The sequence below is a fragment of the Copadichromis virginalis genome, linkage group LG22 (genome assembly GCF_057382275.1).
Source record: "Copadichromis virginalis isolate Kocher_CV1m ecotype Utaka linkage group LG22, C_Virginalis_male_GT1.1, whole genome shotgun sequence".
Lineage (NCBI taxonomy): Eukaryota > Metazoa > Chordata > Actinopteri > Cichliformes > Cichlidae > Copadichromis > Copadichromis virginalis.
The window spans coordinates 23,993,266-24,017,945 of NC_140638.1; the positions used below are offsets into that span (position 1 = coordinate 23,993,266).

The 24,680-nt window shown below is 42.7% G+C and overlaps 1 protein-coding gene across 2 annotated transcripts in view; it reads left to right on the forward strand.

Annotated features, from left to right (window-relative positions):
* LOC146683393 (uncharacterized) overlaps nucleotides 1-24,680 on the forward strand; it is a 44,764-nt gene that overhangs the window by 2,131 nt on the left and 17,953 nt on the right. The window contains exons 2-6 of one of the 2 annotated variants that reach the window (XM_085446616.1): nucleotides 652-856; nucleotides 959-1,976; nucleotides 3,178-3,318; nucleotides 4,593-4,741; nucleotides 14,609-14,680. In XM_085446616.1, coding sequence (XP_085302742.1) covers nucleotides 652-856; nucleotides 959-1,976; nucleotides 3,178-3,318; nucleotides 4,593-4,741; nucleotides 14,609-14,680 — 1,585 coding nt within the window. The remainder of the gene's footprint in view (nucleotides 1-651; nucleotides 857-958; nucleotides 1,977-3,177; nucleotides 3,319-4,592; nucleotides 4,742-14,608; nucleotides 14,681-24,680) is intronic. The other variant, XM_085446617.1, reaches the window with a different exon arrangement.

A 24,680-nucleotide genomic window follows, 5' to 3' on the forward strand; every position in this document is an offset into this window, starting at 1 on the left:
CGCATCGCAGCTCGACAGTCGACAGGCTGGTGACTAAAGAGTAGCCTCATTAAAAAGTCATGCTTTGAAGCGGGTGATGCATCATACATACAGGTTGGAGCCGTGGACTCTGTGATTCCTTATTTTCTAGGGAAACTGGTTTACCTGTTGGTGAGGGCAGTGAGGTTAGAAGGATCTTATGCAGGGTAACCCCCCCCCCCCCCCAAAAAAAAACAAAACAAAACAAAAACACTGCTTATTTCACCTGGAGGTGAAATAAGCATAAGCATCTTAAAATGCGATGTCAGAAAGCAGAAAATCGGACAGTACCTCCAATTAAGCCCATTTTGGCATGTTCGTGATACAAGTGACCTTTTCTTTATGCATGATCACCACAGTGATTTAGTATGAAAATGAATGTCATTTAATTTATAAACGCCTTCAAAAAGCATGCCTAACACACAATGCATGGGAAACTAAGTGACATCGCTATCAAGCTTTCTCATTTTCTTCACGAGGGGGAAAAAAGAAGGTGCATACAAGACGACATGAGCTGGCTAACCTTGAAGTGGCGGTAATTATCCTGTGATAGCCTGTTACATGCAAAAAGATCTGTTTAACCCTGCCACACACACACACACCCTACGTGTCTGTGTTTCTCTTCCTGTCCAGGGCTGAGAAGCAGCAAGAAGACACAGATGATTACACGCACTATGAGGAGGACAAGAAGCAATACCACACTGACTTCACCCTTCCTTGTCCTTATCTCTCGGGCCGCAGACATCACGGCCTATCCAACCCCGCACGGGTGCTGAGCCCTGTGCTGGAAGTGGAGATGAGGCAAATTAAGGAAGAGGCGGGTGGAAAAATAAAGTCGGTGAGGGTTTTTTAATCAAATCTAATAACATCTGCTTTTCTCAGCATGAATAAAAATAGCATTATCCGTATTCGGCTAAAACTCGCTAATTAATGCAAGCAGTATTTTCCATTGTTTTTGATTTCGCAGTCCTGTCGGGAGAGGGATGTGCAAGATAAACAAAGGAGTGTTGAAAACTCTCTTCAGAAGATGCAGGTCTCTCAATCCAGCAGAACAGGCACACAGAGCTCAGTACCTGCACCTCAACATCTGGTGACAAATCCTGTCTGCTTTGAAGGCCACACCCCACACCTGCCAGACAGAGAAGGTTCTCTACACCCTTCTAAACTACCCGGGGATGAATGTGGAAGCAAGAAAGAGCAGAATGCAAGTAGGGGCTCAGACAGCTACTCTAGTGATGAGAGTGATGCTGTTAGTCTACCGGGGGTGCAAAGTTGTGCCAGCGACAGCAGCAATAATGACTCAGTGGTTAGTGCAAAAGTGGTGAAGAAAAAGGAAATTCCAAGCTCATCTGTTGAGCTAAGCTGCGACAATGAGCAGGATTCCTTTTTTACAGCTGATGAAGACTTTCCTGCTCTCACCACCATCAACGCTGGCATTCCGCTATCTCTCACAGGGCCTCCAGCCTTGGGGAAGATAAAAGGCCAGTGGGAGATTCCCCTTTCATTCCACCCACATGACATACCCACTGTCACGTTGGCAAGTGGCGTGAATGACCCTGTGCAGGCTCCCATCCAAGGCAAACCAGAAGCACCTGAGGCAAACTCAAAAACCAAAGCACCTCTTCCAGTGCAGGAAGAGGCTTATGACCTCTTGGCTGACTTCCCAGCCCTCCAGCCCCCAAAGAACCCTTTAGCGCTTGGTGGATTGCGTCAGAGGAATCCCAAGACCAACGATGCAAAGGGGAAAGGAGTTCTCATTTCTACTCCAAGCCACTGCCAAAGCTGTAGGGGTTCCCATGAGAGGAGACTGGAAAATTCGCCCCACGAGGTCTCCTCCATCTGTGCAGGAGATCAGAAATCTGTGCTGGACCTTCAAACATTTGGCACAGTCCGCCATCGCAACTCTCCCACCATCAGCTGTGAGCAACGGAAGGCCAACAAGCAGCCGCCGCCTAGAGGTAATAAATCTGCCATGTGTCTCTATGCCGTTAACATGCCTCTCCTTCTATCAGGCAGTATAAATAATCTGGTGCTGACAAATATAACTTTATGTCACTCTTAAAGCTTTCTGGAGCTAGAAATACTCTCACATTATCTCTTTCTGACAATGCATTATTAATATTAGAGACACCTTCGTACTTGGGTAATTAAAGACAGGAGAGGAGGAGCAGCAGCAGCCTGTCCCAGGCAGAAACTCTAGCTTGTCAAAGAGTCCAGCTCTCAGACTGCTACATTTTTTTTTCTCCTCGGTTATTTTTGAAGCCCATTTAACGGAGCACTTTTGTTTCTGCCACGAAGCAGGTGGCTTTACTACTTTGTTTTCTGTCCTTGAGTTCTACTTACTGATAGAAAAATAGCCAGATGAAACATCAAAGCAACTTTACCAATCACAGGGCAGCGCTTTGCCACCTTTAATCCTCAACAAACACCCAGATGTGCGCACAAACTCACAGACACATCCGCGCTTGCAAACATTGCAAACATGTCTCTGTGTAGGTGTTAACACACTGTGATTCTGCATTGCTGTTGCTGAGAAGTACTTGCTCACTTGGATGACTCAGTGGGAAAATGTTCTTTTAATGAGGGGATTATTTTGCAGTGGCAAAGTGAATTACACGGTGAGCCTTCCTGTTGGTGCAGAACAGAGCACAGATATAAGTACACATGCATAAGTACATGTTCATTTTAAGTAGAGAGTATGCCTTGTACAGTGGATACAGTACCTCAAGGAACTTTGTGCTGGAGAAGTCGTTCCTTTCCTATTCCAGCTATATTTATATATCGTATGGAACAGTATAATCTATTTGGTCTTGTTTGATTTCCCCTCGCCTTTTTAACAGGTGCAGAGCTGTAACTGAAGGCGGCTCTGCTTTGCTCAGTAAATGTGCATATGTGATATACACACTGCTAGCCCTCCTCCAGCAGTTCGCAGCCAGCGCTGATATGATAGAATATACTCTCTGATAGCATGGCCCTGTTGATTCAATAGCACTTTGTCGATCCCCAGAGGGGGAGACTGCAGAAAATCTGTGGGTTTTTTTTGCAGCTGAGAAGAACACAGTTCTTTTTAGGCTTACCTATGGTACAGGCCAGACAGGACACAATGCATGCAAAATGCCCATAGCAGTAATCCGCGTTCCCTTGCTGTTCATATTGCAGTTGCAGGTGCAGATGGCGTGGGTGTCAGTGCCAGGTCCTGGGCTAATGCTGCCAAGGCAGGCATGAAGCAAGCAGCTGCCCCTCAGGAGAAAGCCAGACCTGCTACCTTTCAGCAGATAGTTACCATTAACAAAGCCAAAGGTAAACTTATATCTTGGCATCTGCAGGTAATGTGTGCTTGTGTGTGTGCGTATATATGTGTTGGATGACACATTCAGAGGGCATCGGATATTACGTTTCACTGTGGGCCCACATGAAGAATTCATCATGATCATTCCCGATCCCTTATTTTGCAGTGCTCTCAATGCTAAATGCTACAGAATGCCATTTTGTCCTTTACTCTGCTGCACCTCAAAGATCAAGCGTTTAGAGTTTTCATACATCCATATATCATTGTCAAATTAATTGTGATATTTTGGCATAATTACTGGATGCAAATGAGGCTGAAGTTGAAATGGCTGCTGCTCCATCTTGCACCATTGTTACTGTTTGTGACATCAATTAAAAATTGCCTTTTATCAAGCTCGACGTTGAACGCTGGCAGGTCTCTGGCACTGAGGTGGTCTGATATCGATATAAATAATAAAGTGGTGGTTTAACAACACGCACGTATCTTTCTGGTTCCAAATCAGATATTGAACAGAAATTTCATTAATCCATCTGTTTTCTGCCTCAGATCAAATTCTGCAAGTCAGATGTGGTTTTAAGAGGATCAAATTCGTATGTATGACTGGAATATGTTAAAACTTTGCTTTTAAATGTGATTAATTATCAAACTTGTCTTGATGAAATTATGATTTAGATTAGGCATGTATCTGCACATTTGGTCAATGAAATTATGTTTCTAAATTTCCCTGAAAAGAAAAAGAAAATCTGGGTATATCAGCAACTAAACTGAATGTTTCAGCCAGCTTCCTCTCCAGAGAAGCTGCTTCTGTGATTCTGTGTGTTTGCACTTACAGTTTAAATGCGGAGGAGCACACGCAGTTGTTTTCTGTATAAATTCAAATCTTTGGCACGCCTGTTTGGATGTGTTGCAGCAGAAGATGCATTAACAAGATGTTTAAACGACAGAGTGATGTAACCACTGCAGAAACTTTGCAAGGCAGTGGAGCTGAAAAATCAACAGTCTTCATGCTTTAGCTAAAAGTCTGTAAATAGTGTTTGAGTGATAAAAATGAATATTATTGATGCTACTTTTGTGCTATCAAAGTAAGACCCCCAAAGGGTATGTATACATGGGACATATCATATTTGAAATTTATGTAAACTAAAAAATACTATAATTTTCCTGGGATTCACTAATGTAAAAACTGTTTGTTTGTTTTTTTTTAATTAAGAAAGTAGGTTCAGTATAGAAGCTTCCAGCATTCTCAATCTTACCTAGTTGTCCTTCATTTTTTTTGCTTTTAAAGCTGAATATGGTGCTACTCCAAAAATCAACAAGAAAGCAACAGTTTTCCATCCAGGATCAAATCAGAAGGTGATAACCTTGAAACAGTGCTGCTTTCACCCCTGCAACCAAATCCACTTTGTCAGATTTTGCAACCCTCCTGGCTATCAGGTGAGTGTACTAAACAGTTACTTCTCTACATTAGGGCTGTGCGATATGACCAAAATCTCATATCCCGATATGAATTCTGTAAATTCTGTGAATCTCGAGCAGCTCGACTTGCGTGAAGTGTTTCCAGCTGGGTGTCGTGTACCTGGAGTCGAGTAACGATATATTTTTAGACATAAGCTGTAACGGACGCTGTTTTCTTTGTGAGCATTTATTACACAGCGTGCTGCGGGCAAAAGCTTGTTCTAACATTGGAGTCTAAGGTTTATTTTTTAGCACCCGACGGCTCTTTTTTTTTTTGCTTCTGATCCGTAAACAGTCTGCATCTTTCACGTGATTCAGTTTATTTTGAAAAGTCTCAACAGGATCTTGAGCTTTATTGTGAAAGGTTTATGTGGAAAATAAACAAGCGGACACGCGATGCTGTTACCATCGTTGTTGCTAACAACGCATAAAAACAGGCGCTTGTCCATCCGTAGTGTGGTTATATTAAATATAAGAGAAAGAGAGAACTTTAAGAAATTAATACAGCCACTACTGTCACCATCAAAGCGATGAAAAAAATATTGCCGCAAACAGTTTGCGACACCACGAAACAAACGATAGCATAAAATGAAACGATAGACGTTTTTATATCATCATCTGATATATATTGTTATATCGAACAGCCCTACTCTACATATATTTTGTTTTATTTGTGTTCAAGAGTGAGTTGTAGGGGTTGTACATGCATGATTATTTTTTTAAAAACAGTATTTTTAAGTGTGCTCAGAGGCCCTTGGCTTTGTTCACCTGTAACCTCATTAAAGTCTTTTGACATTATGATCTCGATTGCTAATTTTGAGTCTTACTAAATACGGCCTGGTGTTAACTTTGTAAAGAAGAACAAGATAGAATAAAGTATTTGGGCAATATGAATATGCAATGTCTGTTGGCTTCAAGAAATGAAATGGTGACATCACAGTGGGCCTGTCCATCTTTTAAGTACAGTCTATGTTTAAACTATGGTCAGTCCAATAATGTTGCCAGCTTACAGCATTACCTAAGAGATAGAAACAGCACAGGCAATGACTTTACCGTCCAACCTTTGTCATGCTGAAGTATCTCATACCTAAGGAAAAAAGCTGTTATCATTTCAGCTACATCTGTTTTTACACCTACTTTCACTATATACTTGCAGAGTGGGCGGGTTCTGACAGACTAGTGTTGTTCAAACCAAATACAGCAAGTTGTGCAGTTACCTGACAGAAGCATCACATTCGGTCACGACTGTCACTCTTGCTGCTCTTCCCGGAGGAGCCACTGTGACTGAAGCACTGGCGATATAAAGAAAATGACTAGACATTATTATGTGACTGTTGTGATCCTGTGGTGTATCCTGAGTAATTACTTTTAGACAGCTGGTGGTATGATGCATACAGCAGGAATGTCCAGGAGAGCCTGTTTTACCTGAAATGAAGGTCCATGCTGCTAGTGACTGAATTGGGTTACCCATTCTTTTATTTTGGTGAATTTTGGATCTTTAAAACATTGCACTGAAGAAAAAGGACCCAGATCTCAGCCTGGCTAAACACCTATGGGTGATTTTTAGTATGTCAGCACCCTCCAGCACCATCATTAAACACCAAATGAATGCATATGCTTTAATGGAGAGATCCTCCATCCATGAAGCTGTTTGGGTATGAAGCAGCTCCTTTCTAAGACATCCAAGACTCCTTAATCTTCCTTTTGTCTTGATTCAGAAAAGAGTTAGCAGTGTGAGTAAAGCGAGAAGAAAAAAAAGTTTCTTCTCTCCATTAAAAACAGAACACCACATTTTTATATCTTCACCTCTTTCTCACTCTGCCCTTTTTAGTCTCTGACCTATTTAAATTTGGGCTGCACTTTCTTTTAGCGTGTGCGATGGTGACAGTGACAGCAAGGCTTGCTGCACTCTAAGGTTTGCCCCTTTGGCCTAAGCACTACCAATCCAGCAGGATAATCACTAAAGCTGCAATGCACATTCCCCCTGGGTGGAAGTGGCAATGTGAAGGTCTCTTGATGTCTACTGAGAAATGAATTGCAAGGCGACGAGCCTGGGCAAGGGAGAGAGACTGGAGATGGAGAAACTGTAAAATGTGTGATGCTGATGGAGAGAGACATTATGAAAGTTTTATTTTTGGCAGCAAAACAGCTGATGCTGAGATTTAAGTAAATGTTTATAGATGGCGTGAAAACGTTATGAGTGCTATCTTAGACACTGACATATCTTCAAATCTTTCAGTCTGTCTTTGTCAGTGTTTTGCTCTCAGACATGTAGAGGTCTAACTCATGTGCCAGCTCTCCTTCTGATGCTCTCCATAACCTAAATATTCTGCTATAAAAGTTTCACAGGACAGAAAGAAAGGCTAGAATCTGGAAAGGAATATCTAAAAAGACCTTGTTCTATCTCTCCATCCTTGATGCTTCCCCTTGGTAGACTGTATGGATGAGAATATTCTGTAATATTCTGTAAAATTCTGTAATATTCTGTATACTAATATACTAACTACTTTCTGAAAACCTCAAGGTCACTTAACTAGGTCATTAACTAGGTCATATATATATATATATATATATATATATATATATATATATATATATATATATATATATATATATATATATATATATCACACCAGGCAAGACCCCAGGTGCAGGCTGTGTAAAGATGCCCCAGAGACAATCCAGCACATAACAGCAGGGTGCAAGATGCTAGCAGGCAAGGCATACATGGAACGCCATAACCAAGTGGCCGGCATAGTGTACAGGAACATCTGTGCTGAGTACAACCTGGAAGTCCCGAGGTCAAAATGGGAGATGCCCCCAAGGGTGGTGGAGAATGACCGAGCTAAGATCCTGTGGGACTTCCAGATACAGACGGACAAAATGGTGGTGGCTAACCAACCGGACATAGTGGTGGTAGACAAACAGAAGAAGACGGCCGTAGTGATCGATGTAGCGGTTCCGAATGACAGCAATATCAGGAAGAAGGAACACGAGAAGCTGGAGAAATACCAAGGGCTCAGAGAAGAGCTCGAGAGGATGTGGAGGGTGAAGGTAACGGTGGTCCCCGTGGTAATCGGAGCACTAGGTGCGGTGACTCCCAAGCTAGGCGAGTGGCTCCAGCAGATCCCGGGAACAACATCGGAGATCTCTGTCCAGAAGAGCGCAGTCCTGGGAACAGCTAAGATACTGCGCAGGACCCTCAAGCTCCCAGGCCTCTGGTAGAGGACCCGAGCTTGAAGGATAAACCGCCCGCAGGGGAGTGCTGGGTGTTTTTTTTTTTATTTTATATATATATATATATATATACTAGGGGTGCAACGATATTCGTATCGATATTGAACCGTTCGATACAGTGCTTTCGGTTCGGTACGCATATGTATCGAACAATACAACATTTGTAATTTATTTTATCAATTTTCCTTCTGACGATGCTGTCTGTGTTGAGCGCTCAGTGAATCTGTGTTCGACTACTCCGCCTAGGCTCGACAGTGCAGCCTAGGCGGAGTAGTCGAATGCAGATTCACTGAGCGCTCAACACAGACAGCATCGTCAGAAGGAAGAGCGCAGGGCAAGCTAGCGAGACAGAAGTTAAGCTCTCCTTGTAACAGGCAAATTGAACCTCATTCAGATCTGGCGTTTGGAATTATTTTGGTTTTCATGTGACGTATGACCCTGAAGGTAAGCGAGTCATGGACTAAAGTAAAACAGTATGTTGGATGTGCCATGCAATGCTCAATTACATTGGTGTGAACTAGTGTGTTAGCGCAGTTAGCTCGTTAACGTGTTGGCCATCTAGCCCCATGCACAGAGCGATCGGCGGTAGCTCGTTAACGGAGATTTGCCGTGTTGTGGCGTTAAGGTCATTTCAACGAGATTAACCTGAAAGCACTAGCGGGAACACAACGAATATGACTGCACATTTACGCCGACATCATCCTAGTGCAAAGACAAATACAACAAGCATGCTACTAACTTTAGCCGAGTCATTTAGACAGCTGTTAGCACATGATTCTCCTTATGCTGCTGAGAATATAGCCCAGAAGAAGCGGATAGTATAGCTTTTATTTTGGAAAGAGTCATTTCTCTGTAATAAACTCTCTTTTCCAAAGATGAGTGATTCCTCAATCAGATACAGGGCTCGCAATATCGCTAGCCCGACGTCCCGGAGCTAGCGATTTTTTCAGTCGGGCTACCAAAATCTATCTCTTCCCTGCCCGTCGGGCTATTGTAGGAAAAATATATGTCAATGCTTTTGCATTCTTTCAGAAATGTAGCTGGGTAATTATGTCATTGGCATCGGTGAGCCACTGTCAATATGTGACATATTGAAGTCGCGTTTGAATTTGCGCTTGTTTTTTTGCTTTCACTTTGCAATCGTGTGAACTGTGTATAGAGAGCGACAGCACTGATCTGTGAGTGATGATAATTTGTGCACCAATTCCTCTGACATCGTCTTATTGCACTGTATCGAACGGTTCAATATCGATACGAATATTGTTGCACCCCTAATATATATATATATATATATATATATATATATATATATATATATATATATATATATATATATGCCTGCAATATGAAGTGTTTCTAACTCTCAGCCTTTCAATAGGTCACTCGAGCCACTGTTAAGCATTGATTTAACCCTTTTCTGTCTCAAGAATTGAATTCATGATCCATTAGATACTACCTCAAAGAAAGAGCAATTAAGTTAAGCTCCTCTCATTGCACTAGGGAGTTGGCATACCTGAGCTAGTATTTGGGTGCCATGGCTTCAAATTTAAGAATGAAAAACCAAACAGAATCACAAACTGACAGTTAAAAATGTTCCACACTTGGCAGACACACAAAAAGAAACGAGTGGCCAAATTGTTCCATTTAGCAGCCTGATGGATTGGCTTTTGAAAATGGAGGATTTTCAGAAACACGGCACATTCGGGGAGCAGTGAGGAGGAAGGAGGGATGGCTTCAGCACCCCTCAGCCTGTGTGGTGTAATAGTGGCGGAGCCGTAGGCTGAAGTTTTCGCTCTCGCGTTCTTCTGTCTTCGTCCACCTAACAAGCCCGTCTTGAAGCTGTTGCTAGGCTACACTGGTCCGTTGTTATCCTCCGGCTGGTGGCATTTTCAGTCTTCATGTCTGCGTGTTCGTATCGGTGTGTGCGAGTGTATGTTTGATATCCTTAATGCAGAAAAAGACGGAAAGGCAAAGTGCAAAATGAAGGACAAGGAATATGATTAGAAGTTTGACCCTGAAGATCCACGAATTACATTAGTGCTTTGTGTGTTTAGCGGCATATCCAATTGATCAGAGTGGTATGATTACTACTAGGGCTGGGTATCGTCACTGATTTCTAGAATCGATTCAATTCCGATTCACAAGGTCCCGAATCGATTCGATCCACGATTCGATTTAATTCGATTCGATTCGATTTAAATCTGGGAAATTTTGACAGTCAGAAATATAATTCAGATCAGAACATTTACATATTTTTGTATCTATAAAAAGGAAGCTGACACTCGCAAGACTTTATCCAAGGTGTGAGCATCACAGCAGATGCCTTTGTGTCAAAGTAGCTGAAGATAAAACACAGAAAAACATGTAGGTGATTTTCCTGGCCTGGGATTTATAAAAATATTCTGCAGTACATCAAAAACGAAAGAAAACCATTAATTAATCAACATTACCTCTGAAGTTACAGCGGTTTTATTAGAGACATGGCTAAGCATTTTGCATTTTGAATAATTTTAAAAAGTTTCAATTTGTTCAGTATTGAACAGCAGAAATGAGGTTTTCTTTTCGGAAGCATGTAAAAGGGAAAAAAACAGCGGCCGACAGCGCTGTAAGCAACAGTAGACTTGTGTAACAAGCAAGCGAATAATGAAGAAAGCGAAACTGTTCGAGAGAGGGGGGGGAGAGAGGGAGAGAGAGAGAGCTGCGCATCGCAATGGAAGCAAAACAGTAAAAGAATTCATGACGATGTTTATGTGAAGCGTTTGGATCTTCTTTTGCTGCTGGTTCGGTCAATATTGTTTGGAGAGAGATCAAACTAACAGCTTTAGAATCAGCACATAAAGGGCGTGAACACAAAGCGCGGACCCGGATCAGCGAGCTGTCGGCTTTCAGCCCTGACTGTGAGAAAGGCGACATCTAACTGATTCTGATCCGCTGTGTGTTTAAGTCTATGTGCAGAATCCCTGTACCTGCTCTCATTTACTGTTTGGTGGTTCTTGAAATTTTGTGAGATGTCACCAGAGATTCTGGCATTTCGGACAAAATAAATTTATATTAAAAAATGATTTAGGATTTTAATGAATCGATTTTACGTTATCCAAGCCAGAATCGATTTTAATCGATGAATCGATTATAAAAACCCACCCCTAATTACTACCTCTGATCATTAGTTAGATTAGTGAAGTTTAAGTGTCCTAATCACCCTGCAGTAAGGTAAGCACTAGATTGAAAAAAAATTAAGAATCTGTGTGCTTTCGTAATAGCAAATTTTGAGGTTTAATCAAAAATTTTAAGGCAAGTCTGTATACATATGTGCTCAAAACAGCCCCTAAGTTATCTGCAAGGTAATTATAGTAAACTAAAACTTAACAAAAAACAAAAACTACATGTAAAAAAGTTTAGTTAACTAAAACTAACTGAAACTGTTTTTGAACAGTTTCAAATAAAATAAAATAAAATAAAATGAAAGATAGAGGCACTTTCCTTAGTTTTAGATTTTTAGTGTGGTAAAATCCTTTCTAAAACTCGCCTTATTAGCATAATTTAACAGACAAAATTATTGAGACTTAAATCTTTACAAGACTGCTTTCATCTGCTTTCAAAAAGTTCTCTTTTTGTATTGTAATACCTGTACTGATTTCCCGAATCTTGCATATGGCATATGCCCTAATAATAACTAATGATTAAATGCAGAGTGTTGCATAAACACACAGGGAGTGAAAAGAGGTGTGTGTAGAAGAAACACTGCATCACGGGAAGTCCACAGTAGCCTAGGCCTATTGCAGCACACCTAAAGAAGGCTTTAGGGCCTCCTGATCTACCCAAAAGGTAACCAGTAAAGCTTTCAAAGAATATGGGATGCTTGGAACAGTTTTCTCTTGTACGTTGAGCAGAAGACGCCTATAACTTTTAAGAGCTCTACTGATTGGCTGTAGGTCACGAGAGACACAGATGTTTCTGGGTCCATACAGTGTGAACCGTGCTCCGTGTCACCTGTCATGCTAACCCTTGATTTACTCTGAGGTTGCAGAAATTGCAGAACTACAGAAGGATATGGGAATATGATTAGCAGTCGCTCAGACGCATCAGTGAGAATGTGTACAGGGCCGACTGCACCGTCTGCCACTGGGTTTTCTCCATTAGTCATGGAGGAATCTGTGACATCAAACAACATGATGGAAAATCAAGAGGAGTGAAAGGCTGCAGATGGCACTTCCAAGTGACGGGAAATGATGATAGCCATCGGCCATAAAAAAGTGCATCATTGAGAGCCCTGAAGCTAAAATGTATCTCATTGTCCCAAATCCTGGAGATGTTTGCTCGATTCATGCGTCAGCTTACAATGTAGCAGATAATGTTTTGGCTACAGTTTCATGTTGTCTGGTATTGAGTGAGCAGTACAAAAGTCTATCAACTACCCTTATATGCTGAAACCTGACACTGAAGTGTCCCAGTGCCTAGAGTCAAAAAAAGTGAAGCCAAGGGGTCGCACTGCATATAAAGTTTTTAGAGCTCACTCTCTGCTCGTCATTCTGTTTTTGGATCACCACCTCCACCTCCCACCCGCATTCTGACATTATCAAATGGAGGGTAGAACAATGCATGAGCACCCCGCGTTGTAATCCCCAGCCAAAATGCAAATGACAAAGTATTATTATTAGTTTTATCATTATTGCACGGCTTTACGTCATGATAAATTACCTCTTGACTGCAATTGTCAACTGGATCTCTCCTCTAATTAGCTAATTTGCTCATCTACGCGGTGGAAAAGTGACTATGTGATTAATGTGATTTAGAGTCCAGCAAAATATGTAATAAACCTTGATTAATGAAAAATATTATTTAATAAGAATGACTGAACTCGGCACTTTTTTTTCTTTTTTAAATTATGATTGTGCGATAACACGGGCATGGAAAAGCAATAATCACTGATGCCTGAACATCACATAATGTTTTTTATCAATGACACAAAACTATGCGTAAAATTTAAACAGGTCCCAGAAGTGGGTTATATTGTTTATTCTTGTATTTTACCAAATGGAGTACAAACTAACCAGCCCAGGTTTAGTTTGTGTTCCAAGCAAAGCATTCAGGCACATAACCACTTGTCAGGAAACTTATTGCTCTTTACAGTCATGTAATGAGTTGTCTTGTACAGCTGAGTAATCTTACTCCCTTACTCCTCCTGTCTCCTCTTTCCTCTCTCTCTCTCACACACACACACACACACACACACACACACACACACACACACACACACACGAGTGAAATAAAGTGAAAAGGAGGGCAGCACACCACAGTGCACAAGCACAACACAAGCCTTCGACTTGACTATGTTGTCAAGCAGCTGCTAATGTGTATTCAATATTGATGAACCTTGTTCTTTAGCCTCAGCTCTGAAACGTTTGCCCCACCCTGCGAGTTCAAAGGGACTGTCATTATTATGGTGTAATTCCAAGGAAGAAACGCACAACATTTGGATACACTGCTTATTTTGGTTCATGTCTTATAAAGTATGATTTGAATTATTGTTTAAAACACACTGGATTTTGCAATATTCTACTTCCTGGCCTCCTTTCAGATTAGCAAATATCAAATATCAAAATATCCAAAATACACATTACTCATATTCATTTTTTTCTACCTTTCTATTGGATGTTTGTACCAATTAGTACGTATTTAATGGTTATAATCTGCAAAACAATGCTTTCCCTAGAAATCAACTGCAGAAAAGACCTGCAGTTGACCTTTTCTGGTCGTTAAAATTATCATTGACATTCAAGAAAATATTTATGCTCAAAATTCTGACTTTAAGTAATCTGATTACATGTAATCTTTTCAGGTAACTTCTTTTTACAAGCTTTTACCAAGCATAATTTCTTTAACTAAAAATAATTTGAATAAATAAACTTTTTAATTACAGTTTTACTGACAATTATTGCAGCAAGTTTATCAGGGCAAACAAACATTAATTTTTTTAGTGTAGTGTAGTATACAATATCCAAAAATCTGCTATTCAAATAAGCACAATTGTTAATAGGTAATGCCTTATTTACACATTTAAACAGTATTTCAGAAAAATACTCACTGAAGAAAGGGTGGCTTTTAATCACAGTAAGAAACTGTTCAGCAAAGCAGTACCCTGTTCTGCTTTCACAATGTTATAGTACTTTTCGGCATTATTCACATTTCTAACATAGTGCAGTGTAGGTGTTTTGTTAGCTTTCTTTATTGAAAAAAACCCCTCCCCAAAACAATTCGTACAAATTGTTTTCCTGAAAATATTACAGAAATTTGATCTCAGTTTCATTGTGTCTCTGAAATATTACACTCCAACAGTTTTCTGAACTCAAGTCTTTACTTATTTATTGGCTTTGCCAAGGCAAACATGCCTAACATGGTGAGGCTGTTTATCTGTGAAAGAATACCTCAGATCGAGTCCTCATTGACTTTTTTTTTGGCTTTACACCTTGTTAAACACTGATTCCTTCTTTCACATCCTAAGGCATGTTCTTTGACCCTTCCTCTTCCTACATTTTTGCTCTCTCTTCATGCTTCAGTCTGTTGTTTGTATTCTTCTAATTATTTGTTTAATTGTCTGCCTTTTTCCAGCATTTTGGAGTCCAGCCGCATCAAGCCAACTATCCTCCAGGATTCAGCTGTCCCCGTTTTCCTTTCCAACAGGTGAGGCTCCAAACAATCCAATTCTCTGCTGTCCCCAAACCTTTGAGCCAGCTCTAATCTGCATTGCTGAATTTACCTCCAACACGCGAGTGTGTGCATGCCTGCCTCAACTGTGAGTTGGATCTCTATTGAGTCTTTTTTTATTTCGTGAAACTGTCAGCTTGTATTACATATAAAAGTCCTGCCAATGTGAAATAAATATTCCTCAGAGATTAACTAATCTCTTGCAAGAATGAGGCAAAATATAGGTCACATCAGATTCTGATAACGTGCACGTGTCTGTATGAATGTCTTGGGCATGAGCACATTTTGCGTGTATGGTTTGGTGTGTGTATTTGTGTGTAAAACCTGCCTCGCGTTATATAATTGAATATGGGGGGGGGTTGGGTTTTATTTGTGCGGATGTCACTCCTGATGGATGCTCCTCATAAGACAAGCACAATCAGGGATCATTCCTCATCTTGCCTCCCACTCCTTACCATTACTATCCATCATATTTTATTCACAAATTCAAGACCTTACTCTTTTTCCCCCCTCCTTCACTTTGTTGGCTCTGGTAGATAGTGGTGTCACAGAGAATTTCATGCTGCCACATGTTGTGTCTTTTCTGTCCTGATTGAGAAGGAGGCTGGCCGTCTTTAATAATAAGTCTCATGACCGTTACAAGGCGACGGGTAATGGTGGAGCTGTAGAACAGATGGCTTTTCACTTTGAACCAACACACATATATATATACTGTAATTATACACTTTTATGGCTGCATTCTCATTGAAGATCTATTACTGACACAATACGGTTTCATGGTTTTTCACTGGACTGGTGCTCATTTCCTCCACCTAAGTCTCCTGTTATGATTGTAAGTTGTGTGTTGCCACAAGCTCGCTGAGTGGTCTACGTGCTAAAGTTAGCTAAAGAGAGTTATTGTAACTTCTCAACAATTTCAACATCACCCCCTAAGGAATGGCCTCAGGTAAGGTAAGGTGTTATGGACTTTCATAGAAACAGATATCCATGCCTCTGAATTTTAGAACACCCATCATGCGTTCCTGAATATCTGAGGTAGTTTGAGGCATCTTGAAATGCCTTGAGGCCCTGTTTTTTGGCAGTTATTTTGAAGCATCTTATAATGTCTCTGCAAACAAAATAATATATAGGGGTATATATTTTTCAGCCAAATTCTCATTAGTCAGACAATTGCTGGCAGTTCTTTCATATGATGAAATATGCTTCATCAATAGCCTCCCAGGATTAATCCTATTGCAGGAGGAACAGATTGTGAAAAAACAAGGATGTTTTGACACTTGAGCTTGGATTCAAGAGCCTGGCAGCATCAGCTACACTTTGATCAAGCTGGATCGGATCCTGTGCTCTCATCAAAACAGAAAAACCCATATGATAATGAAATGAAAGGAGGAATTTCAGTGTTTTTGCTCTGTAGTTGTAATGCTGGGACCACCTGTCGATATACACTCAACAAAAATATAAACGCAACACCTTTGTTACTGCTCCCATTCCCCATGGGATGGACGTAGAGACCTAAAATTCATTCCAGATACACAATATAACCATCCCTCCCAAACAGTGGTCACAAATCAGTCCAAATGTGTGGTAGTGGGCACATCTGCTATATTGAGATAATCCATCCCACCTCACAGGTGTGCCACATCAGGATGCTGATCTGACATCATGAGTAGTGCACAGGTGTACCTCAGACTGCCCACAACAAAAGGCCACCCTGGAATGTGCAGTTTTGTCTCACAGCAAAATGCCACAGATGCCACAAGCAATGAGGGAGCGTGCAATTGGCATGCTGACAGCAGGAATGTCAACCAGATCTGTCGCCCGTGCATTGAATGTTCATTTCTCAACCATAAGCTGTCTCCACAGGCGTTTCAGAGAATATGGCAGCACATCCAACCGGCCTCACAACCGCAGACCTCGTGTAACCACACCAGCCCAGGACCTCCACATCCAGCAGGTTCACCTCCAAGATCGTCTGAGACCAGCCACCCAGACAGCTGCTGGAACAATTGGTTTGCACAACCAAACAATTTCTGCACAAACTGTCAGAAACCGTCTCAGGGACGCTCAACTGCATGCCCGTCGTCCTCATCGGGGTCTTGACCTGACTCCAGCTCGTCGCCGTAACAGACTTGTGTGGGCAAATGCTCACATTAGATGGCGTCTGGCACGTTGGAGAGGTGTGCGCTTCACGGATGAATCATGGTTCACATTGTTCAGGGCAGATGGCAGCTGAGAATGTCCCAGTTCTTGCATGGCCAGCATACTCACCGGACATGTCACCCATTGAGCATGTTCGGGATGTGCTTGACCGGCGTATACGACAGCGTGTACCAGTTCCCACGAATATCCAACAACCTCGCACAGCCATTGAAGTGGAGTGGACCAACATTCCACAGGCCACAATTGACAATCTGATAGACTCCATGCGACGATGTGTTGCACTGCATGAGGCAAATGGTGGTCACACCAGATACTGACCGGTTCTGGGTCCCCAGACCCCCAATAGCGCAAAAAACTGCACATTCCAGGGTGGCCTTTTGTTGTGGGCAGTCTGAGGTACACCTGTGCACTACTCATGATGTCAGATCAGCATCCTGATGTGGCACACCTGTGAGGTGGGATGGATTATCTCAATATAGCAGATGTGCCCACTACCACACATTTGGACTGATTTGTGACCACTGTTTGGGAGGGATGGTTATATTGTGTATCTGGAATGAATTTTAGGTCTCTACGTCCATCCCATGGGGAATGGGAGCAAAAACAAAGGTGTTGCGTTTATATTTTTGTTGAGTGTAGTTCTATCTTGTGAAATTGTTTGAGAATAACCAGGTACTGGAGCCGAGTTGTATAAAGCATAGGGCACCGATTAATTTCTTTTGAGCACATGACTTCATATTGTGAAAATATATGCAGGTTTTATTTAAATAAAGGGAAAAATTCAGAGAAGAAGAAATCTGCATGAATGTGATTTTGGAGATGAAAAATAGTTTGTTGCTGTATCTTACTGACCAAAACTTTACTGAAATGCCGCTTATTCCCCCGTATAGACTAGCTTGCAGCTAGTCTATAGTTTAAATGAAATATCATTTCTCAGTATCATTGGGACACTGACCAAAGAGAACACAGGGCTAATATACACAGAGGGAGCAATCAGGGAATAAGAGACAGGAGGGAAACACAGCTGGGACAAATCAGGGCTGTCGAGACTAAGGAAGCAAAACCAGATGCATTAACATAAGACATGGACCTTCAAAGTAAAACAGGAAACATAACACAGAGACGCAGACTTGACACAGGGATTCAGCAACTATGGAACAGAACAGAAACCAGAAGGCACAACTCTGACAAACTAAACACAAGGACCCAGAGATCAAAAACAGAAAACACTGGAGCCCAGCAAACAAGTCAAAACAACCAAACAAACAAAAAAAAGGTTCACAAAAGGCGCAGGCGGCCAGGAAAACCGCTCCGAAAAAAGTTCAGGGGGCTGGCCCGGAAGCTGACGGCACAACACTCCAAAATCAATGGTGGCAACAAAGACAAAGGAGATGATGTCCAGCCAACACCCTGGAAAGTGGCCGGACAGGACGAGGACGTGGAGGCCGGACAGGATGAGGACGTGCAGGCAGGACGAGGACGTGCAGGCCGGACAGGACGAGGACGTGGAGGCCGGACAGGATGAGGTGGCGCTGAGACCTCTGGTGCAGACGAAGCAGAACCAGCCCGTGCGGAGGCCTTAGGCAGAGACGAAACAGGACGGGGTGAGGCAGGACCAGATGGCAGCACGCCAACCGCAGGCGACAGAATTGGTGGTGGCACTGCAGGTGGCAGTGTGGAAACTGCAGGAGGTGGCTCTGCAGGCAACGGTGTGGGAGGAGCAGGTAGTGGCGCTGCAGGCGACGAAGACTGGATGGGCCCCTCGGACCCTCCAGCGGAGGCAGGTTGCTGGACTGGTCCCTCGGACCCTCCAGCGGAGACAGAAGGCTGGACGGGCCCTTTGGACCCTTCAGCCTGGACGGAGGATGGCTGGCGCAGTTCTCCAGAACCGCCAGCGGGAACAACAGACTGCTGGACGGGCCCGTCGGACCCTCCAGCAGGAACAGGTGGCTGGACAGGCCCCTCGGACCCTCCAGTGGAGACAGAAGGCTGGACGGGCTCCTCGGACCCTTCAGCGTGGACGGAAGACGGCTGGAGCGCTTCTCCAGAACCCCCAGCGGGAACAACAGACAAAGGCCGGACGGGCCCTTCGGACCCTCCAGCAGGAGCAGGTGGCAGAACAGATGACTAAGGAGAGGAGTGGCGGTGGCAAGGGCACAGTTTCCTTCGGGATGAGGGAACAGGAACCGGTGGAGAAATGGAGACCTCATCCTCTGACCACATAGCGGCCAGGAAAAAGGCAGGAAAACGAGGTCCTGGCTGGCGTGGGGAGGGAGAGGAAGTCCGTGGCAGCGTTGAGGCAGGTAGAGAGTGTGTGTTGTCCTGGGGCAGCGGTAAAGAAGTGGAGGTGGAGATAGAGAGAGCAAGCTTGCCAACCCTCATTTGCTCCCTCCAGGCAGCTATAGAGCTGCCCAGCACAGTGTCTGTAGAAAACTAGCATCTACTGCACTTAGCCCAACCGCCATGGTCCTCATCATCCTAGTTTTCTTTCAAGCATGTCTGAGGACCGTGAATATATTTTGTTGGAGTTGGAGCAGAAGTTATGTGGACTTTCTGTGGAAGAACTGCTCAGGGTATGTGAACTACGTAATATTACAGACAAGCACAACAAAGAAATACAAAGCAAATCTCGCAGAGCTCTCGTTAAGCTTATTAGCCAGTTCTGTGAACGAGAAGAATTTTTCCAACGAGAGCATAAAGGCATGTCGGTGCTTCTGGAGCTAAATGATGTGCTGGCTTTGCTGGTGGAGGCACGGTCAGTGGCTGTTGGTGCGGGAGCGGCGGCCAGACAGACAGAGCGGGGATGACGGCGGAGACTGTGCACGAGGGGCAACTCGCAGCGGCGCGGGCACCTCCGGAGCGGCGGACAAGCCCGATGACATCGCTGGAGCATCAGGTGGCCATGAGGACGTCGCTGGACGGCGAAACACAGTGCAGGGGGAGATACTGCATTGGCAACAGTTTCATCAGGTGGATTCAGAAAAGACTTCAGGATAAGTGGACATTTGGGTGACTCAACAGCTAAAGACACGCTGAGTTTCAGTAGGTTAGAGCACCAGATAGAAAGCGACTTAAAAACGGGCTACTCTGAAGCTGAGATCGTGGAGGCTGTCATACGTCCCATCAGTCCTGAGTTAAAATTAAGGAGCTATTTGGAAGGGAAAGAGGATCTCGTATTAACCAGCCTGAGACAAGTTCTAAAAGCCCATCATGCAGAAATAGATGTATCAGCAATTAACCAAGGCTACACCCACTTGAGTTCCTGATTAGAGTGCTGGATTTGCCTCAAAAAATTATTTTTGCATCTGAGTGCGCCCAGTCTAGCCTAAAGTACAACAAAGAACTTGTTCAAAGTCAATGTTTTCAATCCATTAGAACGGGTCTTCTAAGTAACAATGTCAGAGCAGAAATGAGAGTATATTTACAGGATGAAAACTGTAGCGATGAACTCTTATTAATGAAAATGCAAACAGCCCAGTACAATGAAAGCGAAAGAGCGTTAAAGGTAAAAGTCCACTGGTCTTTTAGAACAGGACTAAATGTAGTTGAGCAGAATGTGGCGCTTAGTGATCCCTGCACAAGCCAGCCTGATACAAAACCAGCTAAACCCCTCAAACCCTTATTTGCAAAAATTGAGGAAAGTAACTCAGCAATCAGGGACCTTAAAGGACAGGTAGCTTCACTAGTACAAACTGTCCAACGGGATAGAAGTGGTGACGGTGATAGGCAAGCCAGGGTGTACAGAAAGGCAGCTCACAGACCAAAAAGGCGAAGCTGTGCATGTCAACAAGAAAACAGGGACTGTGACCATTGTTTCAAATGTGGCAGTGACTCTCACTGGGCAAAAGGATGTAAAGTAAGGGGAGCTCAGAAGCAGGGAAACTGGGCGGGGCTGTGACTGCGGGACAAGCCACAGCCTCAGCACCAATGTCCCCAATGTGATAACATTCCCAAGGCCCAAAGCTTATCCCATGCATCACCAACTGACTCAGGAAATCCTAAAATTAGGAACCAACCCCCAAACGTGTTCAATCTGAGTACCAAAAAAAAAAGAAAAGAAGCACAGCTTGTGGGCAAAAAGTGTCTAGTATGGTGTAGAAAAAACTGCAAAACACAGGCACTGTGGGACACGGGAGTCCAAGTTTCAATATTGAGCGCATGCTGGAAATCAGACAATTTACCTCACTTAGAAGTTCACCCCATCAGTGATTTACTAAGTAAGGATGACCTTTTAGACTTAAGAGCCGTAAATGGATCTGAAGTCCCTTTCCAGGGTTGGGTAGAAGTTAGCCTTAGCCTTTGTGATCCGAGAGGAAAAGCTGCAGCTCAGAATGAAGTTCGGGTTCCAATCCTAGTAAGTCACGATGTGGTGCAGAAACCAATAGTAGGGTTTAATGCTATTGAGGAACTGATAGAAAAAGACACTACTCAGTCCAGTGAAAGCTTGTCTTTACTCAGAAATTCATTAAGAGTAGGACCAAACAAAGCAGAAGCACTGTTGAACCTTATACATACCACCAGTAGTAAGATAGTTACTTATCCTGTCAGATCAGGACGCAAAGCTATTGTTGTACCGAGTGGAGAAATGCACAGCGTTAGTTGTTCCATCAAAACAGACTTAAAGGTAAAAAGTGAAATGCTTTTTGAGTCGGATGAAAACCTGTCTTTAGCTGAGGGTCTGAAATCTAACTGCCAGTTGCTGTATGTATCAGGCAATGCCCGCAAAGTAAATATCTATGTTACTAATGTTACCAAACATGACATTGTTTTGCCACCTAAAACCCTTCTAGGTAACATAGAGAGGGTAACACACAGTTATCCTGTGAATCTCAAAGAAGCTCAGATAGGTTCGGTTGTAGAAAAAGACAATCAGAACTCACCTAGCTTACCAGAAGAACCTTGGGAACCACCTGTTAATTTGGGCCACCTTAACACAGAACAACAGGCAGCTGTCATGGAAATGTTAAGAGAGGAGTCAGGCGCATTTGCTAAACACAAAGAGGAAGTTGGTTACATAAAAAAATCTAAAAATGGATATCAAACTCTCTGATCAGATTCCTGTAGCCAAATCCTATAATGCGGTCCCACGTGCTGTCTATGATGAAGTAAAAAATCACATTCAGGACTTGTTACAAAAGGATTTTATTTGCAAATCAACCTCACAATATGCCTCTCCAATAGTGTGTGTGAGGAGGCGGGATGGAGGCCTGAGACTGTGTGTCGATTATAGGGGTCTCAATAAAAAGACCATTCCAGACAGACACCCTATTCCACGAATACAGGAAATCCTTGATGGACTTGGCGGCAATATGTGGTTTAGTGTGCTTGACCAAGGCAAAGCGTACTATCAAGGTGAAATCAGCGAAGACTCGAAAAAATATACAGCCTTTCCAACATCCTGGGGGCTGTATGAATGGAATAGGATCCCATTTGGACTCACCAATGCACCTGCAGCTTTCCAGCGGAGCATGGAGGAAAGTTTGGAAGGCTTGAGGGACAAAATATGCACTCCATATTTAGATGATGTTTTAGTGTACAGTCAAACATTTGAGCACATTTGAGTACATTTGAAGTTTTGAGATCAGTTCTCAAATGTCAGCAGGCTTGGGGAGTAAAACTAAGACCTGATAAATGTGACTTGTTTAAAAATGAGGTCCGCAATGTGGGCAAAATCATTTCAGCAAACGGTTACAAAATGGATGAAAAAGAGGTACAAGCAATACGAGCTTTGAAGGACAACCCACCAACAAACATTAAAGAGCTGAGAAAGCTTTTAGGATTTTTAGGATATTTCCGAAGCTATGTACAAGATTTTTCAAGACATGTGAAGTGCCTATATGATTTACTTTCAGTTGACCACACCCAAACACCAGCGCGGTCAGCCAAGGCGGGGCATGCTGCACCGGCCCAAAAAATCATATGGAGTGACAGCCACCAAAAAGCACTAGACTATTTGGTGGATGTTTTGACTAATTCACCCATGATGGCTTATCCTAAGTTTGAGGATCCCTTCATTCTGCACATCGATGCATCAGAAGAAGGCCTTGGTGCAGTTTTGTACCAGAGGCAGGACAGTAAATTAAGAGTAACTGGATATGGATCAAGAACATTAACACAGGCTGAGAAGAACTACAGGTGGCACTCAGGGAAACTTGAGTTTTTGGCACGGTGACTGAGTGCTTTAGAGACTACTTGTCCTATGCTCCCTCAGTGACAGTATATAGTGACAACAACCCTTTAAACTACATTTTAGGCACAGCTAAACTAAATGTGACAGGACACAGATGGGTTTCCGAGTTGGCTGATTTTAACATAACACTGAAATACCGACTCGGAAACAGTAACGATGCAGACTTTTTGTCCAGAACACCTTCTAGTATGGACTCATACATGTCAGAATGTACTGAGCTGTGTTCGCCTGAAGTGTTAAGCGCAGTACTGAATGCCATTGAAACACAGGAAGAAAAACAACTGGATTGGATATCAGCTATAACATGCAATCCAGAAGTAAATAAAATACTTACAGAAACTCAGCCAGATGTGAGAATCACAACACAGGAGCTATTACAAGCTCAAAAGCAGGACTCTGCCATAGCTTATGTTCTCAACTTAAAAAGTACAGGTGCAAGCTTTGACAAAACATCAGCGACCAAAAATCCTAAAGTAAAACAGCTTCTACATGAGTGGAAAATGGGTCACTTGGGGGTGGACCGTGTGATGAATTTGGCAAGGAGTAGGTTTTATTGGCCGAATATGTACAAAGATATTGAGTTTTTCATCACACAGGTGTGCAAATGTAATATTCAGAAACAAAACACAGTTCAGTGTAGGGCCCCCATGTGTCACGTGCCGGCTACTGCACCCTTTGAAATGGTTTCAATAGACTATGTCCATCTCGAAAAAAGCAGGGGAGGGTATGAGGATATTTTAGTATTACAGGTCAACTTCACCAAGTTTGCTCAAGTCTACCCTAAACGCAACAAATCTGGCAAAACAACAGCAGATAAAATTTTTAATGACTTTTCCTTGAAATTTGGTTTTCCTGGTAAATTACATCATGATCAAGGCAGAGAATTTGAAAACCATTTATTCAAACAGCTGCAGAAGTACACAGGAATAGCCAATTCAAAGACTACACCCTACCATCCACAGGGGAACCCAATGGAAAGGTTTAATCGCAACTTGCTGTCAATGCTGCTGTAAACAAAGTTGTGCATGCCTATAATTGCACAACTAGTGACTCGACAGGATACTCATCCTTTTATTTACTCTTTGGTAGACATCCACGTCTCCCTATTGATTTTAATTTTGGAGTGGTGTAACAGTTGCATTACCCAATTTTGCCCAAACTTTAGCTGTCTATCAGATGGTCACATCTGACTTTAGAATATTTTAGTATACAAATGAGTTTATGGTTGACTCAGTGACTACAAGGTGTGTTTTTGCTGATATGCTGCATTGGTTTTTCCAAATGTGGTCCTGTGGTTTGACCAAATATCTCTGTTTTGGTCTCATCTGACCTCATTTGGTCTTTCCAAACCCAAGCTATGCTACCTTGTGCGTGTGTGTGTGTGTGTGTGTGTGTGTGTGTGTGTGTGTGTGTGTGTGTGTGTGTGTGTGTGTGTTTTTTAAGAGCAACTACCCTTCCTTCTGGGAATCCTTCCAAAAAAACGCATTCTTGTCCAGAGTCTGAGATGTGGCTCTTTGACACTTTCGGAGCTTGAGGTGAATTTGCTTGGAAATCTACTCCTGGGAAGGCTGGCAACTGACTTGGATGTCTTCGACTTGTTTCTATCTGTAGGATCCCATATGGTAA